This window comes from Coregonus clupeaformis, unplaced genomic scaffold (genome assembly GCF_020615455.1).
Source record: "Coregonus clupeaformis isolate EN_2021a unplaced genomic scaffold, ASM2061545v1 scaf0433, whole genome shotgun sequence".
Taxonomy (NCBI): Eukaryota; Metazoa; Chordata; class Actinopteri; order Salmoniformes; family Salmonidae; genus Coregonus; species Coregonus clupeaformis.
Genome location: NW_025533888.1, coordinates 85,144 through 107,692, shown reverse-complemented (window position 1 = coordinate 107,692; position 22,549 = coordinate 85,144). Strand labels below are relative to the sequence as shown.

The window sequence follows — 22,549 nt, the reverse complement described above, 5'->3', positions numbered from 1 at the left end:
ACTCCAAGTCAATCACACTTCTGTGAAATCAAACTGTCCACTTAGGAAGCAACACTGATTGACAATAAATGTCACATGCTGTTGTGCAAATGGAATATACAACAGGTGGAAATTATAGGCAATTAGCAAGACACCCCCAATAAAGGACTGGTTTTGCAGGTGGTGACCACAGACCACTTCTCAGTTCCTATGCTTCCTGGCTGATGTTTTGGTCACTTTTGAATGCTGGCGGTGCTTTCACTCTAGTGGTAGCATGAGACGGAGTCTACAACCCACACAAGTGGCTCAGGTAGTGCAGCTCATCCAGGATGGCACATCAATGCGAGCTGTGGCAAGAAGGTTTGCTGTGTCTGTCAGCGTAGTGTCCAGAGCATGGAGGCGCTACCAGGAGACAGGCCAGTACATCATGAGACGTGGAGGAGGCCGTAGGAGGGCAACAACCCAGCAGCAGGACTGCTACCTCCGCCTTTGTGCAAGGAGGAGCAGGAGGAGCACTGCCAGAGCCCTGCAAAATGACCTCCAGCAGGCCACAAATGTGCATGTGTCTCCTCAAACGGTCAGAAACAGACTCCATGAGGTGGTATGAGGGCCCGACGTCCACAGGTGGGGGTTGTGCTTACAGCCCAACACCGTGCAGGACGTTTGGCATTTGCCAGAGAACACCAAGATTGGCAAATTCGCCACTGGCGCCCTGTGCTCTTCACAGATGAAAGCAGGTTCACACTGAGCACATGTGACAGACGTGACAGAGTCTGGAGACGCTGTGGAGAACGTTCTGCTGCCTGCAACATCTTCCAGCATGACCGGTTTGGCGGTGGGTCAGTCATGGTGTGGGGTGGCATTTCTTTGGGGGGCCGCACAGCCCTCCATGTGCTCGCCAGAGGTAGCCTGACTGCCATTAGGTACCGAGCTGAGATCCTCAGACCCCTTGTGAGACCATATGCTGGTGCGGTTGGCCCTGGGTTCCTCCTAATGCAAGACAATGCTAGACCTCATGTGGCTGGAGTGTGTCAGCAGTTCCTGCAAGAGGAAGGCATTGATGCTATGGACCGCCCGTTCCCCAGACCTGAATCCAATTGAGCACATCTGGGACATCATGTCTCGCTCCATCCACCAACGCCACGTTGCACCACAGACTGTCCAGGAGTTGGCGGATGCTTTAGTCCAGGTCTGGGAGGAGATCCCTCAGGAGACCATCCGCCACCTCATCAGGGGCATGCCCAGGCGTTGTAGGGAGGTCATACAGGCACGTGGAGGCCACACACACTACTGAGCCTCATTTTGACTTGTTTTAAGGACATTACATCAAAGTGGGATCAGCCTGTAGTGTGGTTTTCCACTTTAATTTTGAGGGTGACTCCAAATCCAGACGTCCATGGGTTGATACATTTGATCTCCATTGATAATTTTTGTGTGATTTTGTTGTCAGCACATTCAACTATGTAAAGAAACAAGTATTTAATAAGATTATTTCATTCATTCAGATCTAGGATGTGTTATTTTAGTGTTCCCTTTATTTTTTTGAGCAGTGTACATAGAGCCATGACAACATGGAACTCTATTCCACATCAAGTAACTGATGCAAGCAGTAGAATCAGATTTAAAAAACAGATACAAATACGCCTTATGTAACAGCGGGGACTTGAAGCAACAAAAACATAGACACGCATACAAACACACTATAACATATGTTGTGTTATAGATATGTGGTAGTGGAGTAGAGGCCTGAGGGCACACACTTAATTTGTTGTGAAATCTGTTATGAATGTAATGTAATGTTGGCAGCAGCTAATGGGGATACTTCCTGTATATAGCCACGTTATTACCTGGTACTTCCTGTATATAGCCATGTTATTACCTGGTACTCCCTGTATATAGCCACATTATTACCTGGTACTTCCTTTATAAAGCCATGTTATTACCTGGTACTTCCTGTATATAGCGACATTATTACCTGGTACTTCCTTTATAAAGCCATGTTATTACCTGGTACTCCCTGTATATAGCCACATTATTACCTGGTACTTCCTTTATAAAGCCATGTTATTACCTGGTACTTCCTGTATATAGCGACATTATTACCTGGTACTTCCTTTATAAAGCCATGTTATTACCTGGTACTCCCTGTATATAGCCATTATTACCTGGTACTTCCTTTATAAAGCCATGTTATTACCTGGTACTTCCTGTATATAGCGACATTATTACCTGGTACTTCCTGTATATAGCCATGTTATTACCTGGTACTTCCTGTATATAGCGACGTTATTACCTGGTACTTCCTGTATATAGCCATGTTATTACCTGGTACTTCCTGTATATAGCCATGTTATTACCTGGTACCACTGCACATCGACTCAGTGCTGGTACTTCCTGTATATAAAGACGTTATTACCTGGTACTTCCTGTATATAAAGACGTTATTACCTGGTACTTCCTTTATAAAGCCATGTTATTACCTGGTACTCCCTGTATATAGCCACATTATTACCTGGTACTTCCTTTATAAAGCCATGTTATTACCTGGTACTTCCTGTATATAGCAACGTTATTACCTGGTACTTCCTGTATATAAAGACGTTATTACCTGGTACTTCCTGTATAAAGCCATGTTATTACCTGGTACTTCCTGTATATAAAGACGTTATTACCTGGTACTTCCTGTATATAAAGACGTTATTACCTGGTACTTCCTTTATAAAGCCATGTTATTACCTGGTACTCCCTGTATATAGCCACATTATTACCTGGTACTTCCTTTATAAAGCCATGTTATTACCTGGTACTTCCTGTATATAGCAACGTTAATACCTGGTACTTCCTGTATATAGCAACGTTATTACCTGGTACTTCCTGTATATAAAGACGTTATTACCTGGTACTTCCTGTATAAAGCCATGTTATTACCTGGTACTTCCTGTATATAGCAACATTATTACCTGGTACTTCCTGTATATAGCCATGTTATTACCTGATGCTTCCAGTATATAGCCATGTTATTACCTGGTACTTCCTGTATATAGCCACAATATTACCTGGTACTTCCTTTATAAAGCCATGTTATTACCTGGTACTTCCTGTATATAGCCACGTTATTACCTGGTACTTCCTGTATATAGCCATGTTACTACCTGGTACTTCCTATATATAGCCATGTTATTACCTGGTACTCCCTGTATATAGCCAAGTTATTTCCTGGTACTTTCTGTATATAGCCACGGTATTACCTGGTACTTCCTTTATAAAGCCATGTTATTACCTCGTACTCCCTGTATATAGCCATGTTATTACCTGGTACTTCCTGTATATGGCCATGTTATTACCTGGTACTTCCTGTATATAGCCACGTTATTACCTGGTACTTCCTGTATATAGCCATGTTACTACCTGGTACTTCCTATATATAGCCATGTTATTACCTGGTACTCCCTGTATATAGCCATGTTATTACCTGGTACTTCCTGTATATAGCCATGTTATTACCTGGTACTCCCTGTATATAGCCACGTTATTACCTGTTACTTCCTGTATATAGCCACGTTATTACCTGGTACTTCCTGTATATAGCAAAGTTATTACCTGGTGCTTCCTGTATATAGCCATGTTATTACCTGGTGCTTCCAGTATATAGCCATGTTATTACCTGGTACCTCCTGTATATAGCCATGTTATTACCTGGTACTTCCTGTATATAGCCACGTTATTACCTGGTACTTCCAGTATATAGCCATGTTATTACCTGGTACTTCCTGTATATAGCCATGTTATTACCTGGTACTTCCTGTATATAGCCATGTTATTTCCTGGTACTTCCTGTATATAGCCATGTTATTACCTGGTGCTTCCAGTATATAGCCACGTTATTACCTGGTACTTCCTGTATATAGCAATGTTATTACCTGGTACTCCCTGTATATAGCCATGTTATTACCTGATACTTCCTGTATATAGCCATGTTATTACCTGGTGCTTCCAGTATATAGCCATGTTATTACCTGGTACTTCCTGTATATAGCCATGTTATTACCTGGTACTTCCTGTATATAGCCATGTTACTACCTGGTACTTCCTTTAAAAAGCCATGTTATTACCTCGTACTCCCTGTATATAGCCATGATAATACCTGGTACTTCCTGTATATAGCCATGTTGTTACCTGGTACTTCCTGTATATAGCCATGTTATTACCTGGTACTCCCTGTATATAGCCATGTTATTACCTGGTACTCCCTGTATATAGCCATGTTATTACCTGGTACTTCCTGTATATAGCCATGTTATTACCTGGTGCTTCCAGTATATAGCCATGTTATTACCTGGTACTTCCTGTATATAGCCATGTTATTACCTGGTACTTCCTGTATATAGCCACGTTATTACCTGGTACTTCCTGTATATAGCCACGTTATTACCTGTTACTTCCTGTATATAGCCACGTTATTACCTGGTACTTCCTGTATATAGCAACGTTATTACCTGGTACTTCCTGTATATAGCAACGTTATTACCTGGTGCTTCCTGTATATAGCCATGTTATTACCTGGTGCTTCCAGTATATAGCCATGTTATTTCCTGGTACTTCCTGTATATAGCCATGTTATTACCTGGTACTTCCTGTATATAGCCACGTTATTACCTGGTACTTCCTGTATATAGCGACGTTATTACCTGGTACTTCCTGTATATAGCAACGTTATTACCTGGTACTTCCTGTATATAGCAACGTTAATACCTGGTACTTCCTGTATATAGCAACGTTATTACCTGGTACTTCCTGTATATAGCCATGTTATTACCTGGTGCTTCCAGTATATAGCCATGTTATTACCTGGTACTTCCTGTATATAGCCATGTTATTACCTGGTACTTCCTGTATATAGCGACGTTATTACCTGGTACTTCCTATATATAGCAACGTTATTACCTGGTACTTCCTGTATATAGCCATGTTTTTACCTGGTACTTCCTGTATATATCCATGTTATTACCTGGTACGTCCTGTATATAGCCATGTTATTACCTGGTACTTCCTGTATATAGCCATGTTATTACCTGGTACTTCCTGTATATAGCCATGTTATTACCTGGTACTTCCTGTATATATCCATGTTATTACCTGGTACTCCCTGTATATAACCATGTTATTACCTGGTACTTCCTGTATATAGCCATGTTATTTCCTGGTACTCCCTGTATATAGCCATGTCATTACCTGGTACTCCCTGTAAATAGCCATGTTATTACCTGGTACTTCCTGTATATAGCCACGTTATTACCTGGTACTCCCTGTATATAGCCATGTTATTACCTGGTACTTCCTGTATATAGCCACGTTATTACCTGGTACTTCCTGTATATAGCCATGTTATTACCTGGTACTCCCTGTATACAGCCATGTTATTACCTGGTACTTCCTGTATATAGCCACGTTATTACCTGGTACTTCCTGTATATTGCCACGTTATTACCTGGAACTCCCTGTATACAGCCATGTTATTACCTGGTACTTCCTGTATATAGCCATGTTATTACCTGGTACTTCCTGTATATAGCGACGTTATTACCTGGTACTTCCTATATATAGCAACGTTATTACCTGGTACTTCCTGTATATAGCCATGTTTTTACCTGGTACTTCCTGTATATATCCATGTTATTACCTGGTACGTCCTGTATATAGCCATGTTATTACCTGGTACTTCCTGTATATAGCCATGTTATTACCTGGTACTTCCTGTATATAGCCATGTTATTACCTGGTACTTCCTGTATATATCCATGTTATTACCTGGTACTCCCTGTTTATAACCATGTTATTACCTGGTACTTCCTGTATATAGCCATGTTATTTCCTGGTACTCCCTGTATATAGCCATGTCATTACCTGGTACTCCCTGTAAATAGCCATGTTATTACCTGGTACTTCCTGTATATAGCCACGTTATTACCTGGTACTCCCTGTATATAGCCATGTTATTACCTGGTACTTCCTGTATATAGCCACGTTATTACCTGGTACTTCCTGTATATAGCCATGTTATTACCTGGTACTCCCTGTATACAGCCATGTTATTACCTGGTACTTCCTGTATATAGCCACGTTATTACCTGGTACTTCCTGTATATTGCCACGTTATTACCTGGAACTCCCTGTATATATCCATGTTATTACCTGGTACTTCCTGTTTGCATTTCACTGTTAGTCTACACCTGTTGTCTATGAAGCATGTGACAAATAGAATTGTATTTGATTGTGTTTGATCATAGTGACACAAGCTTATTCACACTGAAATACACTGTCAGATTCCTGCATGCTTATCTTCTACACTGGAAATCTTATCAACTTATCAAAAATGTATAAAAATGCGTTTTGTATCATATGATGCATCAAGGAAGATTTTTGCTCTATTGAAAGTGCTTTATCTTGAAAACTTGCCTGCTGACATGCACAATTGTTTGGGATTGTAGTAACAGTGGATTAATGCACAATATACTAAAATATAGTTTTTTAGTGTAGTTTGTCTTTAAGAGACATTGATTTAATGTATCTTATGAGAAGTAATTATTTCTTCAAAGTTTAAGATAGGATAGTTCATAGACAGGGCTTTAAAGTACTTACGATCACAGGGGGATGGAGGTTTGGGTGTAGAGTGGTTATCTACGTGTGTCCAATTGTATGTGATAACGACGGTTTCTGTGTGTGTGTGAGTGTGGGGTCCTGGTCCTTCGTGAAGTTTGGGATCTTCATGTGGGTCTATTCTTCCAGGTTGTTGTGAAAGGGTTGCTGCGAGGCAGCACAGAAACAGAAACACATGTTTCATGGTTCCTCCAGCCCCGGAGAAAGCCCTGGAGCCCCAGAGAAAGCCCTGGAACACTGGAGAAAGCCCTGGAGCCCTGGAGAAAGCCCTGTAGCACTGGAGAAAGCCCTGGAGCGCTGGAGAAAGCCCTGGAGCCCCAGAGAAAGCCCTGGAGCGCTGGAGAAAGCCCTGGAGCCCTGGAGAAAGCCCTGGAGCGCTGGAGAAAGCCCTGGAGCCCCGGAGAAAGCCCTGGAGCACTGGAGAAAGCCCTGGAGCACTGGAGAAAGCCCTGGAGCACTGGAGAAAGCCCTGGAGCACTGGAGAAAGCCCTGGAGCCCTGGAGAAAGAGATAATAGACAGCAACGTCAGTAATATTATGACATGTTGTTCATCTTACAGTAATATTATGACACACGCGTTTCCTTGAGTCCATATTGCACTTCTAACCTCTTTTAAACATTGTGTGTTTGTAATCTATTTCTTCTGCATCCGTAGATACCAACCATCCGTAGATACCAACCATCCGTAGATACCAACCATCCGTAGATACCAACCATCCGTAGATACCAACCATCTGTCTGATTAACAGGGGCTGAGCTAGAGACAAGGGTTCCAGCGTCGGGGCTTCTCACAGCGCCTGCGGAAAGTATTCAGACCCCTTCCCCTTTTTCCACATTTTGTTGCGTTACAGCCTTACTTTAAAATGGATTAAATGAATTGTTTCCATCATCAGTCCACACACAATACCCCATAATGACAAAGTGAAAACAGGTTATTAGAAATGTTTGCAAATTCATAAAAAAATCAAAAACAGAAATACCTTATTTACGTAAGTATTCAGACCCTTTGCTATGAGACTCGAAATTGAGCTCAGGTGCATCCTGTTTCCATTGGTCATCCTTGAGATGTTTTTACAACTTGATTGGAGTCCACCTGTGGTAAGTTCAGTTGATTGGGCATGATTTGGAAAGGCACACACCTGTTTATATAAGATCCCACAGTTGACAGTGCATGTCAGAGCAAAAACCAAGCCATGAGGTCGAAGGAATTGTCTGTAGAGCGCCGAGACAGGATTGTGTCGAGGCACAGATCTGGGGAAGGGTACCAAAACATTCTTAAATGGAAGAAGTTTGGAACCACCAAGACTCTCCTAGAGTTGGCCGCCCGGTCAAACTGAGCAATCGGGGGAGAAGGGCCTTGGTCAGGGAGGTGACCAAGAACCCGATGGTCACTCTGACAGAGCTACAGAGTTCCTCTGTTTCAAACAGAAATGTGCATCCTGTAGCACTAACTCCAAAAAGTTTTGGGACACTGTAAAGTCCATGGAGAATAAGAGCACCTCCTCCCAACTGCCCACTGCACTGAGGCTAGGAAACACTGTCACTACTGATAAATCTACAATAATCGAGAATTTCAACAAGCATTTTGTTACGGCTGGACATGCTTTCCACCTGGCTACCCCTACCCCGGCCACCAGCTCTGCACCCTCCGCTGCAACTTGCCCATGCCCCCCCCCCGCTTCTCCTTCACACAAATTCAGATAGCTGATGTTCTGAAAGAGCTGCAAAATCTGGACCGCTACAAATCAGCTGGGCTAGACAATCTAGACCCTTTCTTTCTAAAATTAGCCGCCGAAATTGTCGCAACCCCTATTACTAGCCTGTTCAACCTCTCTTTCGTATCGTCTGAGATCCCCAGAGATTGGAAAGCTGCCACGGTCATCCCCCTCTTCAAAGGGGGTGACACTCTAGATCCAAACTGTTACAGACCTATATCCATCCTGCCCTGCCTTTCGAAAGTATTTGAAAGCAAAGTTAACAAACAGATCACCGACCATTTCGAATCCCACCGTACCTTCTCCTCTATGCAATCTGGTTTCCGAGCTGGTCATGGGTGCACCTCAGTCACGCTCAAGGTCCTAAACAATATTATAACCGCGATTGATAATAGACAGTACTGTGCAGCCGTCTTCATCGACCTGGCCAAGGCATCAACTCCGTCAATCACCGCATTCTTATTGGCAGACTAAATAGCCTTGGTTTCTCAAATGACTGCCTCGCCTGGTTCACCTACTACTTCTCAGATAGAGTTCAATATGTCAAATCGGAGGGCCTGTTGTCTGGACCTCTGGCAGTCTCTATGGGGGTGCCACAGGGTTCAATTCTCGGGCCGACTCTATTCTCTGTGTATATCAATGATGTCTCTGGTCTGATCAAACCAAGATTGAACTCTTTGGCCTGAATGCCAGGCGTCACATCTGGAGGAAACCTGGCACCATCCCTACAGTGAAGCATGGTCGTGGCAGCATCATGCTGTGGGGATGTTTTTCAGCGGCAGGGACTGGGAGACTAGTCAGGATCGAGGGAAAGATTAACAGAGCAAAGTACAGAGAGATCCTTGATGAAAACCTGCTCCAGAGCACTCAGGACCTCAGACTGGGGCGAAGGTTCACCTTTCAACAGGACAACGACCCTAAGCACACAGCCAAGACAACGCAGGAGTGGCTTCGGGACAAGTCTCTGAATGTCCTTGAGTGGCCCAGCCAGAGCCCGGACTTGAACCCGATCTAACATCTCTGGAGAGACCTGAAAATAGCTGTGCAGCGATGCTCCCCATCCAACCTGACTGAGCTTGAGAGGATCTGCAGAGAAGAATGGGAGAAACTCCCCAAATACAGGTGTGCCAAGCTTGTAGCGTCATACCCAAGAAGACTCAAGGCTGTAATCGCTGCCCAAAGGTGCTTCAACAAAGTACTGAGTAAAGGGTCTGAATACTTATGTAAATGTGATACATATTTTTTTATACATTTGCTAACATTTCTTAAAACCTGTTTTTGCTTTGTCATTATGGGGTATTGTGTATAGATTGATGAGGATTAAAAAAAAATCCATTTTAGAATAAGACTGTAACGTAACAAAATGTGGAAAAAGTCAAGGGCTCTGAATACTTTCTGAATGCGCTGTATGTAGAGACAGAACGGTTTGAGCTACAAACTATTATGACCCATCTATGAAAAGCTGAGACTCTCACAAAAACGTACATGTCATTTTTGCTCTATGCTGCTCACAAGCCACAGTAGAGTTGTTAGAAGGTAATGGTTCTTCTACATAGAAGATCATAGGAAATCCCAGGACATAGTGACGATAATACTGTAATAAGCTCACATGGTTGTTGTCTCCAAACTCCACACAGTTGTCACTGACTATTTGGATATTAATTTCCCCCTCAGCAAACAATTTCTGTACTTACAACATTCTTATAAATTCATTATCAGGTTTTTGTTTGGCGGACCTTGTTTTTATTATTGACATTTGTCAATAAAACTCATGAATGTAACTGTTTCAAATTATTTTGTGTTCTACTTGTAGCCCTGGTTGTCCTGGAAAGAGCACAGTAAAACACTTCATTGTGAGGCTAAATATGAGGGCTGGACATGCAGATTAATGACAGTAGTGAAAAAAACGCTGATTTTCTCAGGCCTATTGTTAATGTTGTAGTAATGTTATGGCCCAGATGTTGTTAATGTTGTAGTAATGTTATGATCCAGATGTTGTTAATGTTGTAGTAATGTTATGGCCCAGATGTTGTTAATGTTGTAGTAATGTTATGGCCCAGATGTTGTTAATGTTGTAGTAATGTTATGATCCAGATGTTGTTAATGTTGTAGTAATGTTATGGCCCAGATGTTGTTAATGTTGTAGTAATGTTATGGCCCAGATGTTGTTAATGTTGTAGTAATGTTATGGCCCAGATGTTGTTAATGTTGTAGTAATGTTATGGCCCAGATGTTGTTAATGTTGTAGTAATGTTATGATCCAGATGTTGTTAATGTTGTAGTAATGTTATGATCCAGATGTTGTTAATGTTGTAGTAATGTTATGGCCCAGATGTTGTTAATGTTGTAGTAATGTTATGGCCCAGATGTTGTTAATGTTGTAGTAATGTTATGATCCAGATGTTGTTAATGTTGTAGTAATGTTATGGCCCAGATGTTGTAATGTTGTAGTAATGTTATGGCCCAGATGTTGTTAATGTTGTAGTAATGTTATGATCCAGATGTTGTTAATGTTGTAGTAATGTTATGGCCCAGATGTTGTTAATGTTGTAGTAATGTCATGATCCAGATGTTGTTAATGTTGTAGTAATGTTATGGACCAGATGTTGTTAATGTTGTAGTAATGTTATGGCCCAGATGTTGTTAATGTTGTAGTAATGTTATGGCCCAGATGTTGTTAATGTTGTAGTAATGTTATGGCCCAGATGTTGTTAATGTTGTAGTAATGTTATGGCCCAGATGTTGTTAATGTTGTAGTAATGTTATGACCCAGATGTTGTTAATGTTGTAGTAATGTTATGGCCCAGATGTTGTTAATGTTGTAGTAATGTTATGATCCAGATGTTGTTAATGTTGTAGTAATGTTATGACCCAGCCGTGAGATGTTATCAATGTTACAGATGACCAAATATCAACAAACTATCAGCTGTAACTCTGTTGATATGCAACAGCTTACTAGGGTTAGGGTAGGGTTAAGATAAGGGTTAAGATAAGGATTAGGGTTAAGATAAGGGTTAAGATTGGGGTTAGTGGATAGTTAGTTGAAATGTTGAAATCTATGGACAATCTTCAAAGCATCTGTTTGGGACTATCCAAATAATGGGTTACAGAGATGGCAGGATGTTATTTAAGTCAGCTCTCTGCTCTCTGAGCTGCCTCCAGAGAGCTAAACAGGAAGGCGCTATGGTTTTGTCCCAAATGTCACCCTATTCCCTACACAGCGCACTACTTTAGACCAGGACCCTTAGTGCACTACTTTAGACCAGAGCCCATAGTGCACTACTTTAGACCAGAGCCCTTAGTGCACTACTTTAGACCAGGACCCTTAGTGCACTACTTTAGACCAGGGCCCTTAGTGCACTACTTTAGACCAGAGCCCATAATGCACTACTTTAGACCAGAGCCCTTAGTGCACTACTTTAGACCAGAGCCCATAGTGCACTACTTTAGACCAGAGAGCCCTTAGTGCACTACTTTAGACCAGAGCCCTTAGTGCACTACTTTAGACCAGAGCCCTTAGTGCACTACTTTAGACCAGAGCCCATAGTGCACTACTTTAGACCAGAGAGCCCTTAGTGCACTACTTTAGACCAGAGCCCTTAGTGCACTACTTTAGACCAGAGCCCTTAGTGCACTACTTTAGACCAGAGCCCTTAGTGCACTACTTTAGACCAGAGCCCATAGTGCACTACTTTAGACCAGAGCCCTTAGTGCACTACTTTAGACCAGAGCCCTTAGTGCACTACTTTAGACCAGAGCCCTTAGTGCACTACTTTAGACCAGAGCCCATAGTGCACTACTTTAGACCAGAGCCCATAATGCACTACTTTAGACCAGGGCCCTTAGTGCACTACTTTAGACCAGAGCCCTTAGTGCACTACTTTAGACCAGAGCCCTTAGTGCACTACTTTAGACCAGAGCCCATAGTGCACTACTTTAGACCAGAGCCCATAGTGCACTACTTTAGACCAGAGCCCTTAGTGCACTACTTTAGACCAGAGCCCATAGTGCACTACTTTAGACCAGAGCCCTTAGTGCACTACTTTAGACCAGAGCCCATAATGCACTACTTTAGACCAGGGCCCTTAGTGCACTACTTTAGACCAGAGCCCATAGTTTCAGACATAAGGAAGTGGATGGCTGAAAACTTTTTACTTTTAAACTCGGACAAAACAGAGATGCTTGTTCTAGGTCCCAAGAAACAAAGAGATCTTCTGTTAAATCTGACAATTCATCTTGATGGTTGTAAAGTCGTCTCAAATAAAACTGTGAAGGACCTCGGCGTTACTCTTGACCCTGATCTCTCTTTTGACGAACATATCAAGACTGTTTCAAGGACAGCTTTTTTCCATCTACGTAACATTGCAAAAATCAGAAATTTTCTGTCCAAAAATGATGCAGAAAAATTAATCCATGCATTTGTTACTTCTAGGTTAGACTACTGCAATGCTCTATTTTCCGGCTACCGGATAAAGCACTAAATAAACTTCAGTTAGTGCTAAATACGGCTGCTAGAATCCTGACTAGAACCAAGAAATTTGATCATATTACTCCAGTGCTAGCTTCCCTACACTGGCTTCCTGTTAAGGCAAGGGCTGATTTCAAGGTTTTACTGTTAACCTATAAAGCGTTACATGGGCTTGCTCCTACCTATCTTTCCGAGTTGGTCCTGCCGTACATACCAATACGTACGCTACGGTCACAAGACGCAGGCCTCCTAATTGTCCCTAGAATTTCTAAGCAAACAGCGGGAGGCAGGGCTTTCTCCTATAGATCTCCATTTTTATGGAACAGTCTGCCTACCCATGTGAGAGACGCAGACTCGGTCTCAACCTTTAAGTCTTTACTGAAGACTTATCTCTTCAGTAGGTCATATGATTGAGTGTAGTCTGGCCCAGGAGTGTGAAGGTGAACGGAAAGGCTCTGGAGCAACGAACAGCCCTTGCTGTCTCTGCCGGGCCGGTTCCCCTCTCCACTGGGGTTCTCTGCCTCTAACCCTGTTGCAGGGGCTGAGTCACTGGCTTGCTGGTGCTCTTTCATGCCGTCCCTGGGAGGGGTGCGTCACTTGAGTGGGTTGAGTTACTGACGTGATCTTCCTGTCTGGGTTGGCGCCCCCCCTTGGTTTGTGCTGTGGTGGAGACCTCTGTGGGCTATACTCTGCCTTGTCTCAGGATTGTAAGTTGGTGGTTGAGGATATCCCTCTAGTGGTGCGGGGGCTGTGCTTTGGCAGAGTGGGTGGGGTTATATCCTTCCTGTTTGGCCCTGTCCGGGGTTTCTTCGGATGGGGCCACAGTGTCTCCGGACCGCTCCTGTCTCAGCCTCCAGTATTTATGCTGCAGTAGTTTATGTGTCGGGGGGCTGGGGTTAGTTGGTTATACCTGGAGTACTTCTCCTGTCTTATCCAGTGTCCTGTGTGAATTTAAGTATGCTCTCTCTAATTCTCTCGTTCTCTCTTTCTCTCTGAGAACCTGAGCCCTAGGACCATACGTCAGGACTACCGGGCATGATGACACCTTGCTGTCCCCAGTCCGCCTGGCCTTGCTGCTATTCCAGTTTCAACTGTTCTGCCTGCGGTTACGAAACCCCTACCTGTCCCAGACCTGCTGTTTTCAACTCTTAATGATCGGCTATGAAAAGCCAACTGAGAGACCTGAGCCCTAGGACCATACGTCGGGACTACCGGCCGTGGTGACTCCTTGCTGTCCCCAGTCCGCCTGGCCTTGCTGCTATTCCAGTTTCAACTGTTCTGCCTGCGGTTATGGAACCCCCTACCTGTCCCAGACCTGCTGTTTTCAACTCTTAATGATCGGCTATGAAAAGCCAACTGAGATTTATTCCTGATTATTATTTGACCATGCTTGTCACTTATGAACATTTTTGAACATCTTGGCATGGTTCTGTTATAATCTTCACCCGGCACAGCCAGAAGAGGACTGGCCACCCCTCATAGCCTGGTTCCTCTCTAGGTTTCTTCCTAGGTTTTCGCCTTTCTAGGGAGTTTTTCCTAGCCACCGTGCTTCTACACCTGCATTACTAGCTGTTTGGGGTTTTAGGCTGGGTTTCTGTACAGCACTTCGAGATATTAGCTGATGTAAGAAGGGCTATATAAAATAAAATTGATTGATTGATTGATTGACTACTTTAGACCAGAGCCCATAATGCACTACTTTAGACCAGAGCCCTTAGTGCACTACTTTAGACCAGAGCCCATAGTGCACTACTTTAGACCAGAGCCCATAGTGCACTACTTTAGACCAGAGCCCATAATGCACTACTTTAGACCAGAGCCCATAGTGCACTACTTTAGACCAGAGCCCATAGTGCACTACTTTAGACCAGAGCCCATAGTGCACTACTTTAGACCAGAGCCCATAGTGCACTACTTTAGACCAGAGCCCTTAGTGCATTACTTTAGACCAGAGCCCATAGTGCACTACTTTAGACCAGAGCCCATAATGCACTACTTTAGACCAGAGCCCTTAGTGCACTACTTTAGACCAGAGCCCATAATGCACTACTTTAGACCAGGGCCCTTAGTGCACTACTTTAGACCAGAGCCCTTAGTGCACTACTTTAGACCAGAGCCCTTAGTGCACTACTTTAGACCAGAGCCCATAGTGCACTACTTTAGACCAGAGCCCATAGTGCACTACTTTAGACCAGAGCCCATAATGCACTACTTTAGACCAGAGCCCTTAGTGCACTACTTTAGACCAGAGCCCATAATGCACTACTTTAGACCAGGGCCCTTAGTGCACTACTTTAGACCAGAGCCCTTAGTGCACTACTTTAGACCAGAGCCCTTAGTGCACTACTTTAGACCAGAGCCCATAGTGCACTACTTTAGACCAGAGCCCATAGTGCACTACTTTAGACCAGAGCCCTTAGTGCACTACTTTAGACCAGAGCCCATAGTGCACTACTTTAGACCAGAGCCCTTAGTGCACTACTTTAGACCAGAGCCCATAATGCACTACTTTAGACCAGGGCCCTTAGTGCACTACTTTAGACCAGAGCCCATAATGCACTACTTTAGACCAGGGCCCTTAGTGCACTACTTTAGACCAGAGCCCTTAGTGCACTACTTTAGACCAGAGCCCATAATGCACTACTTTAGACCAGAGCCCATAGGGCACTACTTTAGACCAGAGCCCATAGTGCACTACTTTAGACCAGAGCCCATAATGCACTACTTTAGACCAGAGCCCATAGTGCACTACTTTAGACCAGAGCCCTTAGTGCACTACTTTAGACCAGAGCCCTTAGTGCACTACTTTAGACCAGAGCCCTTAGTGCACTACTTTAGACCAGAGCCCATAGGGCACTACTTTAGACCAGAGCCCATAGTGCACTACTTTAGACCAGAGCCCATAGTGCACTACTTTAGACCAGAGCCCTTAGTGCACTACTTTAGACCAGAGCCCATAGGGCACTACTTTAGACCAGAGCCCATAGTGCACTACTTTAGACCAGAGCCCATAGTGCACTACTTTAGACCAGGACCCTTAGTGCACTACTTTAGACCAGAGCCCTTAGTGCACTACTTTAGACCAGAGCCCATAGTGCACTACTTTAGACCAGAGCCCTTAGTGCACTACTTTAGACCAGAGCCCTTAGTGCACTACTTTAGACCAGAGCCCTTAGTGCACTACTTTAGACCAGAGCCCTTAGTGCACTACTTTAGACCAGAGCCCTTAGTGCACTACTTTAGACCAGAGCCCTTAGTGCACTACTTTAGACCAGAGCCCTTAGTGCACTACTTTAGACCAGAGCCCATAGTGCACTACTTTAGACCAGAGCCCTTAGTGCACTACTTTAGACCAGAGCCCTTAGTGCACTACTTTAGACCAGAGCCCTTAGTGCACTACTTTAGACCAGAGCCCTTAGTGCACTACTTTAGACCAGAGCCCATAGTGCACTACTTTAGACCAGAGCCCATAGTGCACTACTTTAGACCAGAGCCCTTAGTGCACTGACTTTAGACCAGAGCCCATAGTGCACTACTTTAGACCAGAGCCCATAGTGCACTACTTTAGACCAGAGCCCTTAGTGCACTACTTTAGACCAGAGCCCATAGGGCACTACTTTAGACCAGAGCCCATAGTGCACTACTTTAGACCAGAGCCCATAGTGCACTACTTTAGACCAGGACCCTTAGTGCACTACTTTAGACCAGAGCCCTTAGTGCACTACTTTAGACCAGAGCCCATAGTGCACTACTTTAGACCAGAGCCCTTAGTGCACTACTTTAGACCAGAGCCCTTAGTGCACTACTTTAGACCAGAGCCCTTAGTGCACTACTTTAGACCAGAGCCCTTAGTGCACTACTTTAGACCAGAGCCCATAGTGCACTACTTTAGACCAGAGCCCATAGTGCACTACTTTAGACCAGAGCCCATAGTGCACTACTTTAGACCAGAGCCCTTAGTGCACTACTTTAGACCAGAGCCCTTAGTGCACTACTTTAGACCAGAGAGCCCTTAGTGCACTACTTTAGACCAGGGCCCTTAGTGCACTACTTTAGACCAGAGCCCATAGTGCACTACTTTAGACCAGAGCCCTTAGTGCACTACTTTAGACCAGAGCCCTTAGTGCACTACTTTAGACCAGAGCCCATAGGGCACTACTTTAGACCAGAGCCCTTAGTGCACTACTTTAGACCAGAGCCCTTGGTGCACTACTTTAGACCAGAGCCCTTAGTGCACTACTTTAGACCAGAGCCCTTAGTGCACTACATTAGACCAGAGCCCTTAGTGCACTACTTTAGACCAGAGCCCATAGTGCACTACTTTAGACCAGAGCCCATAGTGCACTACTTTAGACCAGAGCCCTTAGTGCACTACTTTAGACCAGAGCCCTTAGTGCACTACTTTAGACCAGAGCCCTTAGTGCACTACTTTAGACCAGAGCCCTTAGTGCACTACTTTAGACCAGAGCCCTTAGTGCACTACTTTAGACCAGAGCCCTTAGTGCACTACTTTAGACCAGAGCCCATAATGCACTACTTTAGACCAGGGCCCTTAGTGCACTACTTTAGACCAGAGCCCTTAGTGCACTACTTTAGACCAGAGCCCTTAGTGCACTACTTTAGACCAGAGCCCATAGTGCACTACTTTAGACCAGAGCCCATAGTGCACTACTTTAGACCAGAGCCCATAATGCACTACTTTAGACCAGAGCCCTTAGTGCACTACTTTAGACCAGAGCCCATAATGCACTACTTTAGACCAGGGCCCTTAGTGCACTACTTTAGACCAGAGCCCTTAGTGCACTACTTTAGACCAGAGCCCTTAGTGCACTACTTTAGACCAGAGCCCATAGTGCACTACTTTAGACCAGAGCCCATAGTGCACTACTTTAGACCAGAGCCCTTAGTGCACTACTTTAGACCAGAGCCCATAGTGCACTACTTTAGACCAGAGCCCTTAGTGCACTACTTTAGACCAGAGCCCATAATGCACTACTTTAGACCAGGGCCCTTAGTGCACTACTTTAGACCAGAGCCCATAATGCACTACTTTAGACCAGGGCCCTTAGTGCACTACTTTAGACCAGAGCCCTTAGTGCACTACTTTAGACCAGAGCCCATAATGCACTACTTTAGACCAGAGCCCATAGGGCACTACTTTAGACCAGAGCCCATAGTGCACTACTTTAGACCAGAGCCCATAATGCACTACTTTAGACCAGAGCCCATAGTGCACTACTTTAGACCAGAGCCCTTAGTGCACTACTTTAGACCAGAGCCCTTAGTGCACTACTTTAGACCAGAGCCCTTAGTGCACTACTTTAGACCAGAGCCCATAGGGCACTACTTTAGACCAGAGCCCATAGTGCACTACTTTAGACCAGAGCCCATAGTGCACTACTTTAGACCAGAGCCCTTAGTGCACTACTTTAGACCAGAGCCCATAGGGCACTACTTTAGACCAGAGCCCATAGTGCACTACTTTAGACCAGAGCCCATAGTGCACTACTTTAGACCAGGACCCTTAGTGCACTACTTTAGACCAGAGCCCTTAGTGCACTACTTTAGACCAGAGCCCATAGTGCACTACTTTAGACCAGAGCCCTTAGTGCACTACTTTAGACCAGAGCCCTTAGTGCACTACTTTAGACCAGAGCCCTTAGTGCACTACTTTAGACCAGAGCCCTTAGTGCACTACTTTAGACCAGAGCCCTTAGTGCACTACTTTAGACCAGAGCCCTTAGTGCACTACTTTAGACCAGAGCCCTTAGTGCACTACTTTAGACCAGAGCCCATAGTGCACTACTTTAGACCAGAGCCCTTAGTGCACTACTTTAGACCAGAGCCCTTAGTGCACTACTTTAGACCAGAGCCCTTAGTGCACTACTTTAGACCAGAGCCCTTAGTGCACTACTTTAGACCAGAGCCCATAGTGCACTACTTTAGACCAGAGCCCATAGTGCACTACTTTAGACCAGAGCCCTTAGTGCACTACTTTAGACCAGAGCCCATAGTGCACTACTTTAGACCAGAGCCCATAGTGCACTACTTTAGACCAGAGCCCTTAGTGCACTACTTTAGACCAGAGCCCATAGGGCACTACTTTAGACCAGAGCCCATAGTGCACTACTTTAGACCAGAGCCCATAGTGCACTACTTTAGACCAGGACCCTTAGTGCACTACTTTAGACCAGAGCCCTTAGTGCACTACTTTAGACCAGAGCCCATAGTGCACTACTTTAGACCAGAGCCCTTAGTGCACTACTTTAGACCAGAGCCCTTAGTGCACTACTTTAGACCAGAGCCCTTAGTGCACTACTTTAGACCAGAGCCCTTAGTGCACTACTTTGGACCAGAGCCCATAGTGCACTACTTTGGACCAGAGCCCATAGTGCACTACTTTAGACCAGAGCCCATAGTGCACTACTTTAGACCAGGAGCCCTTAGTGCACTACTTTAGACCAGAGCCCTTAGAGCACTACTTTAGACCAGAGAGCCCTTAGTGCACTACTTTAGACCAGGGCCCTTAGTGCACTACTTTAGACCAGAGCCCATAGTGCACTACTTTAGACCAGAGCCCTTAGTGCACTACTTTAGACCAGAGCCCATAGGGCACTACTTTAGACCAGAGCCCTTAGTGCACTACTTTAGACCAGAGCCCTTAGTGCACTACTTTAGACCAGAGCCCTTAGTGCACTACTTTAGACCAGAGCCCTTAGTGCACTACTTTAGACCAGAGCCCTTAGTGCACTACTTTAGACCAGAGCCCTTAGTGCACTACTTTAGACCAGAGCCCATAGTGCACTACTTTAGACCAGAGCCCATAGTGCACTACTTTAGACCAGAGCCCTTAGTGCACTACTTTAGACCAGAGCCCTTAGTGCACTACTTTAGACCAGAGCCCTTAGTGCACTACTTTAGACCAGAGCCCTTAGTGCACTACTTTAGACCAGAGCCCTTAGTGCACTACTTTAGACCAGAGCCCTTAGTGCACTACTTTAGACCAGAGAGCCCTTAGTGCACTACTTTAGACCAGAGCCCTTAGTGCACTACTTTAGACCAGAGCCCTTAGTGCACTACTTTAGACCAGAGCCCTTAGTGCACTACTTTAGACCAGAGCCCTTAGTGCACTACTTTAGACCAGAGCCCATAGTGCACTACTTTGGACCAGAGCCCTTAGTGCACTACTTTAGACCAGAGCCCTTAGTGCACTACTTTAGACCAGAGCCCTTAGTGCACTACTTTAGACCAGAGCCCTTAGTGCACTACTTTAGACCAGAGCCCTTAGTGCACTACTTTAGACCAGAGCCCTTAGTGCACTACTTTAGACCAGAGCCCTTAGTGCACTACTTTAGACCAGAGCCCATAGTGCACTACTTTAGACCAGAGCCCTTAGTGCACTACTTTAGACCAGAGCCCTTAGTGCACTACTTTAGACCAGAGCCCTTAGTGCACTACTTTAGACCAGAGCCCTTAGTGCACTACTTTAGACCAGAGCCCTTAGTGCACTACTTTAGACCAGAGCCCTTAGTGCACTACTTTAGACCAGAGCCCATAGGGCACTACTTTAGACCAGAGCCCTTAGTGCACTACTTTAGACCAGAGCCCTTAGTGCACTACTTTAGACCAGAGCCCTTAGTGCACTACTTTAGACCAGAGCCCATAGTGCACTACTTTAGACCAGAGCCCATAGTGCACTACTTTAGACCAGAGCCCTTAGTGCACTACTTTAGACCAGAGCCCATAGGGCACTACTTTAGACCAGAGCCCTTAGTGCACTACTTTAGACCAGAGCCCTTAGTCACTACTTTGAGACCAGAGCCCATAATGCACTACTTTAGACCAGAGCCCTTAGTGCACTACTTTAGACCAGAGCCCTTAGTGCACTACTTTAGACCAGAGCCCTTAGTGCACTACTTTAGACCAGAGCCCAAAGGGCACTACTTTAGACCAGAGCCCAAAGGGCACTACTTTAGACCAGAGCCCTTAGTGCACTACTTTAGACCAGAGCCCATAGTGCACTACTTTAGACCAGAGCCCATAGTGCACTACTTTAGACCAGAGCCCATAGTGCACTACTTTAGACCAGAGCCCATAATGCACTACTTTAGACCAGAGCCCTTAGTGCACTACTTTAGACCAGAGCCCTTAGTGCACTACTTTAGACCAGAGCCCTTAGTGCACTACTTTAGACCAGAGCCCAAAGGGCACTACTTTAGACCAGAGCCCAAAGGGCACTACTTTAGACCAGAGCCCAAAGGGCACTACTTTAGACCAGAGCCCAAAGGGCTCTAGGGAACAGGGTGCCTTTTTGGACGCATTAATAGACCCTCCAGTTTAGACCAATGATGTGTTTCTATGCTGTACATGTTTTAGACTGTACACTAGTAGTATACTATCTGGTCAAAAGTAGTGCACTATATAGGAAATAGGGTGACATTTGGGACACATCTATGAGTGGGTGTCGGAAACGAGATTTCTCCAAACAAATAACCACCCTTAAAGCTAACGATTCTGTACCTTAAATCTTTATAACTGTACAATTGTTATGACATATTTAGAGACTTGTTGTGTCGCCTAAGAACAAATATTCAATACTTTTGATTCTGCAGTAGCCTCTGTTTAAAAAACGGAGCCCTAACTGAGATATACACTACCTTGAGTAGTAGGTTAGTTACTTATGTCACTCTAGTATCACATTATTGTTGATTGATCAATTCATTCAGTATACCTGGGAAATCAACTTTAAGTTGTATGACCAATAAGTGAGCCTAAGTGCATGCCAATGAATGGCTGTAGTTAATCAATTAATTGAACGTGCGCTACATCAAAATCAAAGTCCACAACATGTTATTTATGCTAGGCCCTTTTATCCTACGCGACTTACAGTCTTGTGTGCAGACATGTTTGTATGGATGGCCTCAATGTTTAGTTTAAATCAACCTGCAGTACTTTCCGTATACACAGCACTACTACAGATAAGTCACACTGGAAAAGACTTGCTAAATGCGACGGCAGCAACAGTAGCAGAAGTGTAAGAGCCTGCAACACATTCACAAAACTTGATCATGAAAATCCATAAAACTTTAAAAATACACTTACCCCAATTAATTGTCAAAAGCACACCTAAGACAAACCAGAGGACAACCTAGCCCAAATAATCCTACTGTATCTGCAAACACACACACACACACAGACACACAGAGCTTAAAGGGGGTCAATCTGGGGTCAGATATCTTCCATCTGGGTGTTCTGACGGGTCTGGGCTGTGGCCCACCGTCTAGGAGGCGGAGGATGTGATGAACATAGCTGAGAGGAGTTCATGACCTGGGCTGGGGTGAAGTCTGTGCTGTCCTCGTGGTCAGGGTAACCCAGCAAACTGGGAACATTCCCAGAACATTAGCTAAGATTCCCATTAAGGTCTAGTCAGGGTTTTATCTGACATTAGGATGATAACATCCCAAAAACATTCAAATAATGATTTTTAATAACAAATGTTTTTTCTCCCAATAAAAATAAATAAATAAATATCTTTGGAATGTTCTCTTAAAGTTCACAAAAATGTTCCCAGCAAACCAAAATTGGTTCTGTGAAAGTTCCCAGAACATCCACATTTTCCAAATAAGTCTGTTTTTATGACGTTCATAGCATATTTATTTTAGGTTCAGAATAATATACCAGTGATGTCCACACAATATACTGTACATTTTACATTGACTTGGAGGTCCTC

At 44.3% G+C, this 22,549-nt stretch overlaps 1 protein-coding gene across 1 annotated transcript in view; it reads right to left on the bottom strand.

The window, feature by feature from the left end:
• LOC121562597 (collagen alpha-2(VI) chain) overlaps positions 1 to 21,978 on the bottom strand; it is a 52,498-nt gene extending 30,520 nt beyond the window's left edge. Inside the window, exons 1-2 of the mRNA XM_045215372.1 lie at positions 21,922 to 21,978; positions 6,619 to 7,133 (exon numbers count right to left, since the gene is read on the bottom strand). Coding sequence (XP_045071307.1) covers positions 6,619 to 6,820 — 202 coding nt within the window. The 5' untranslated portion in view covers positions 6,821 to 7,133; positions 21,922 to 21,978. The remainder of the gene's footprint in view (positions 1 to 6,618; positions 7,134 to 21,921) is intronic.
• Between the last annotated feature and the right edge of the window lie 571 nt (positions 21,979 to 22,549).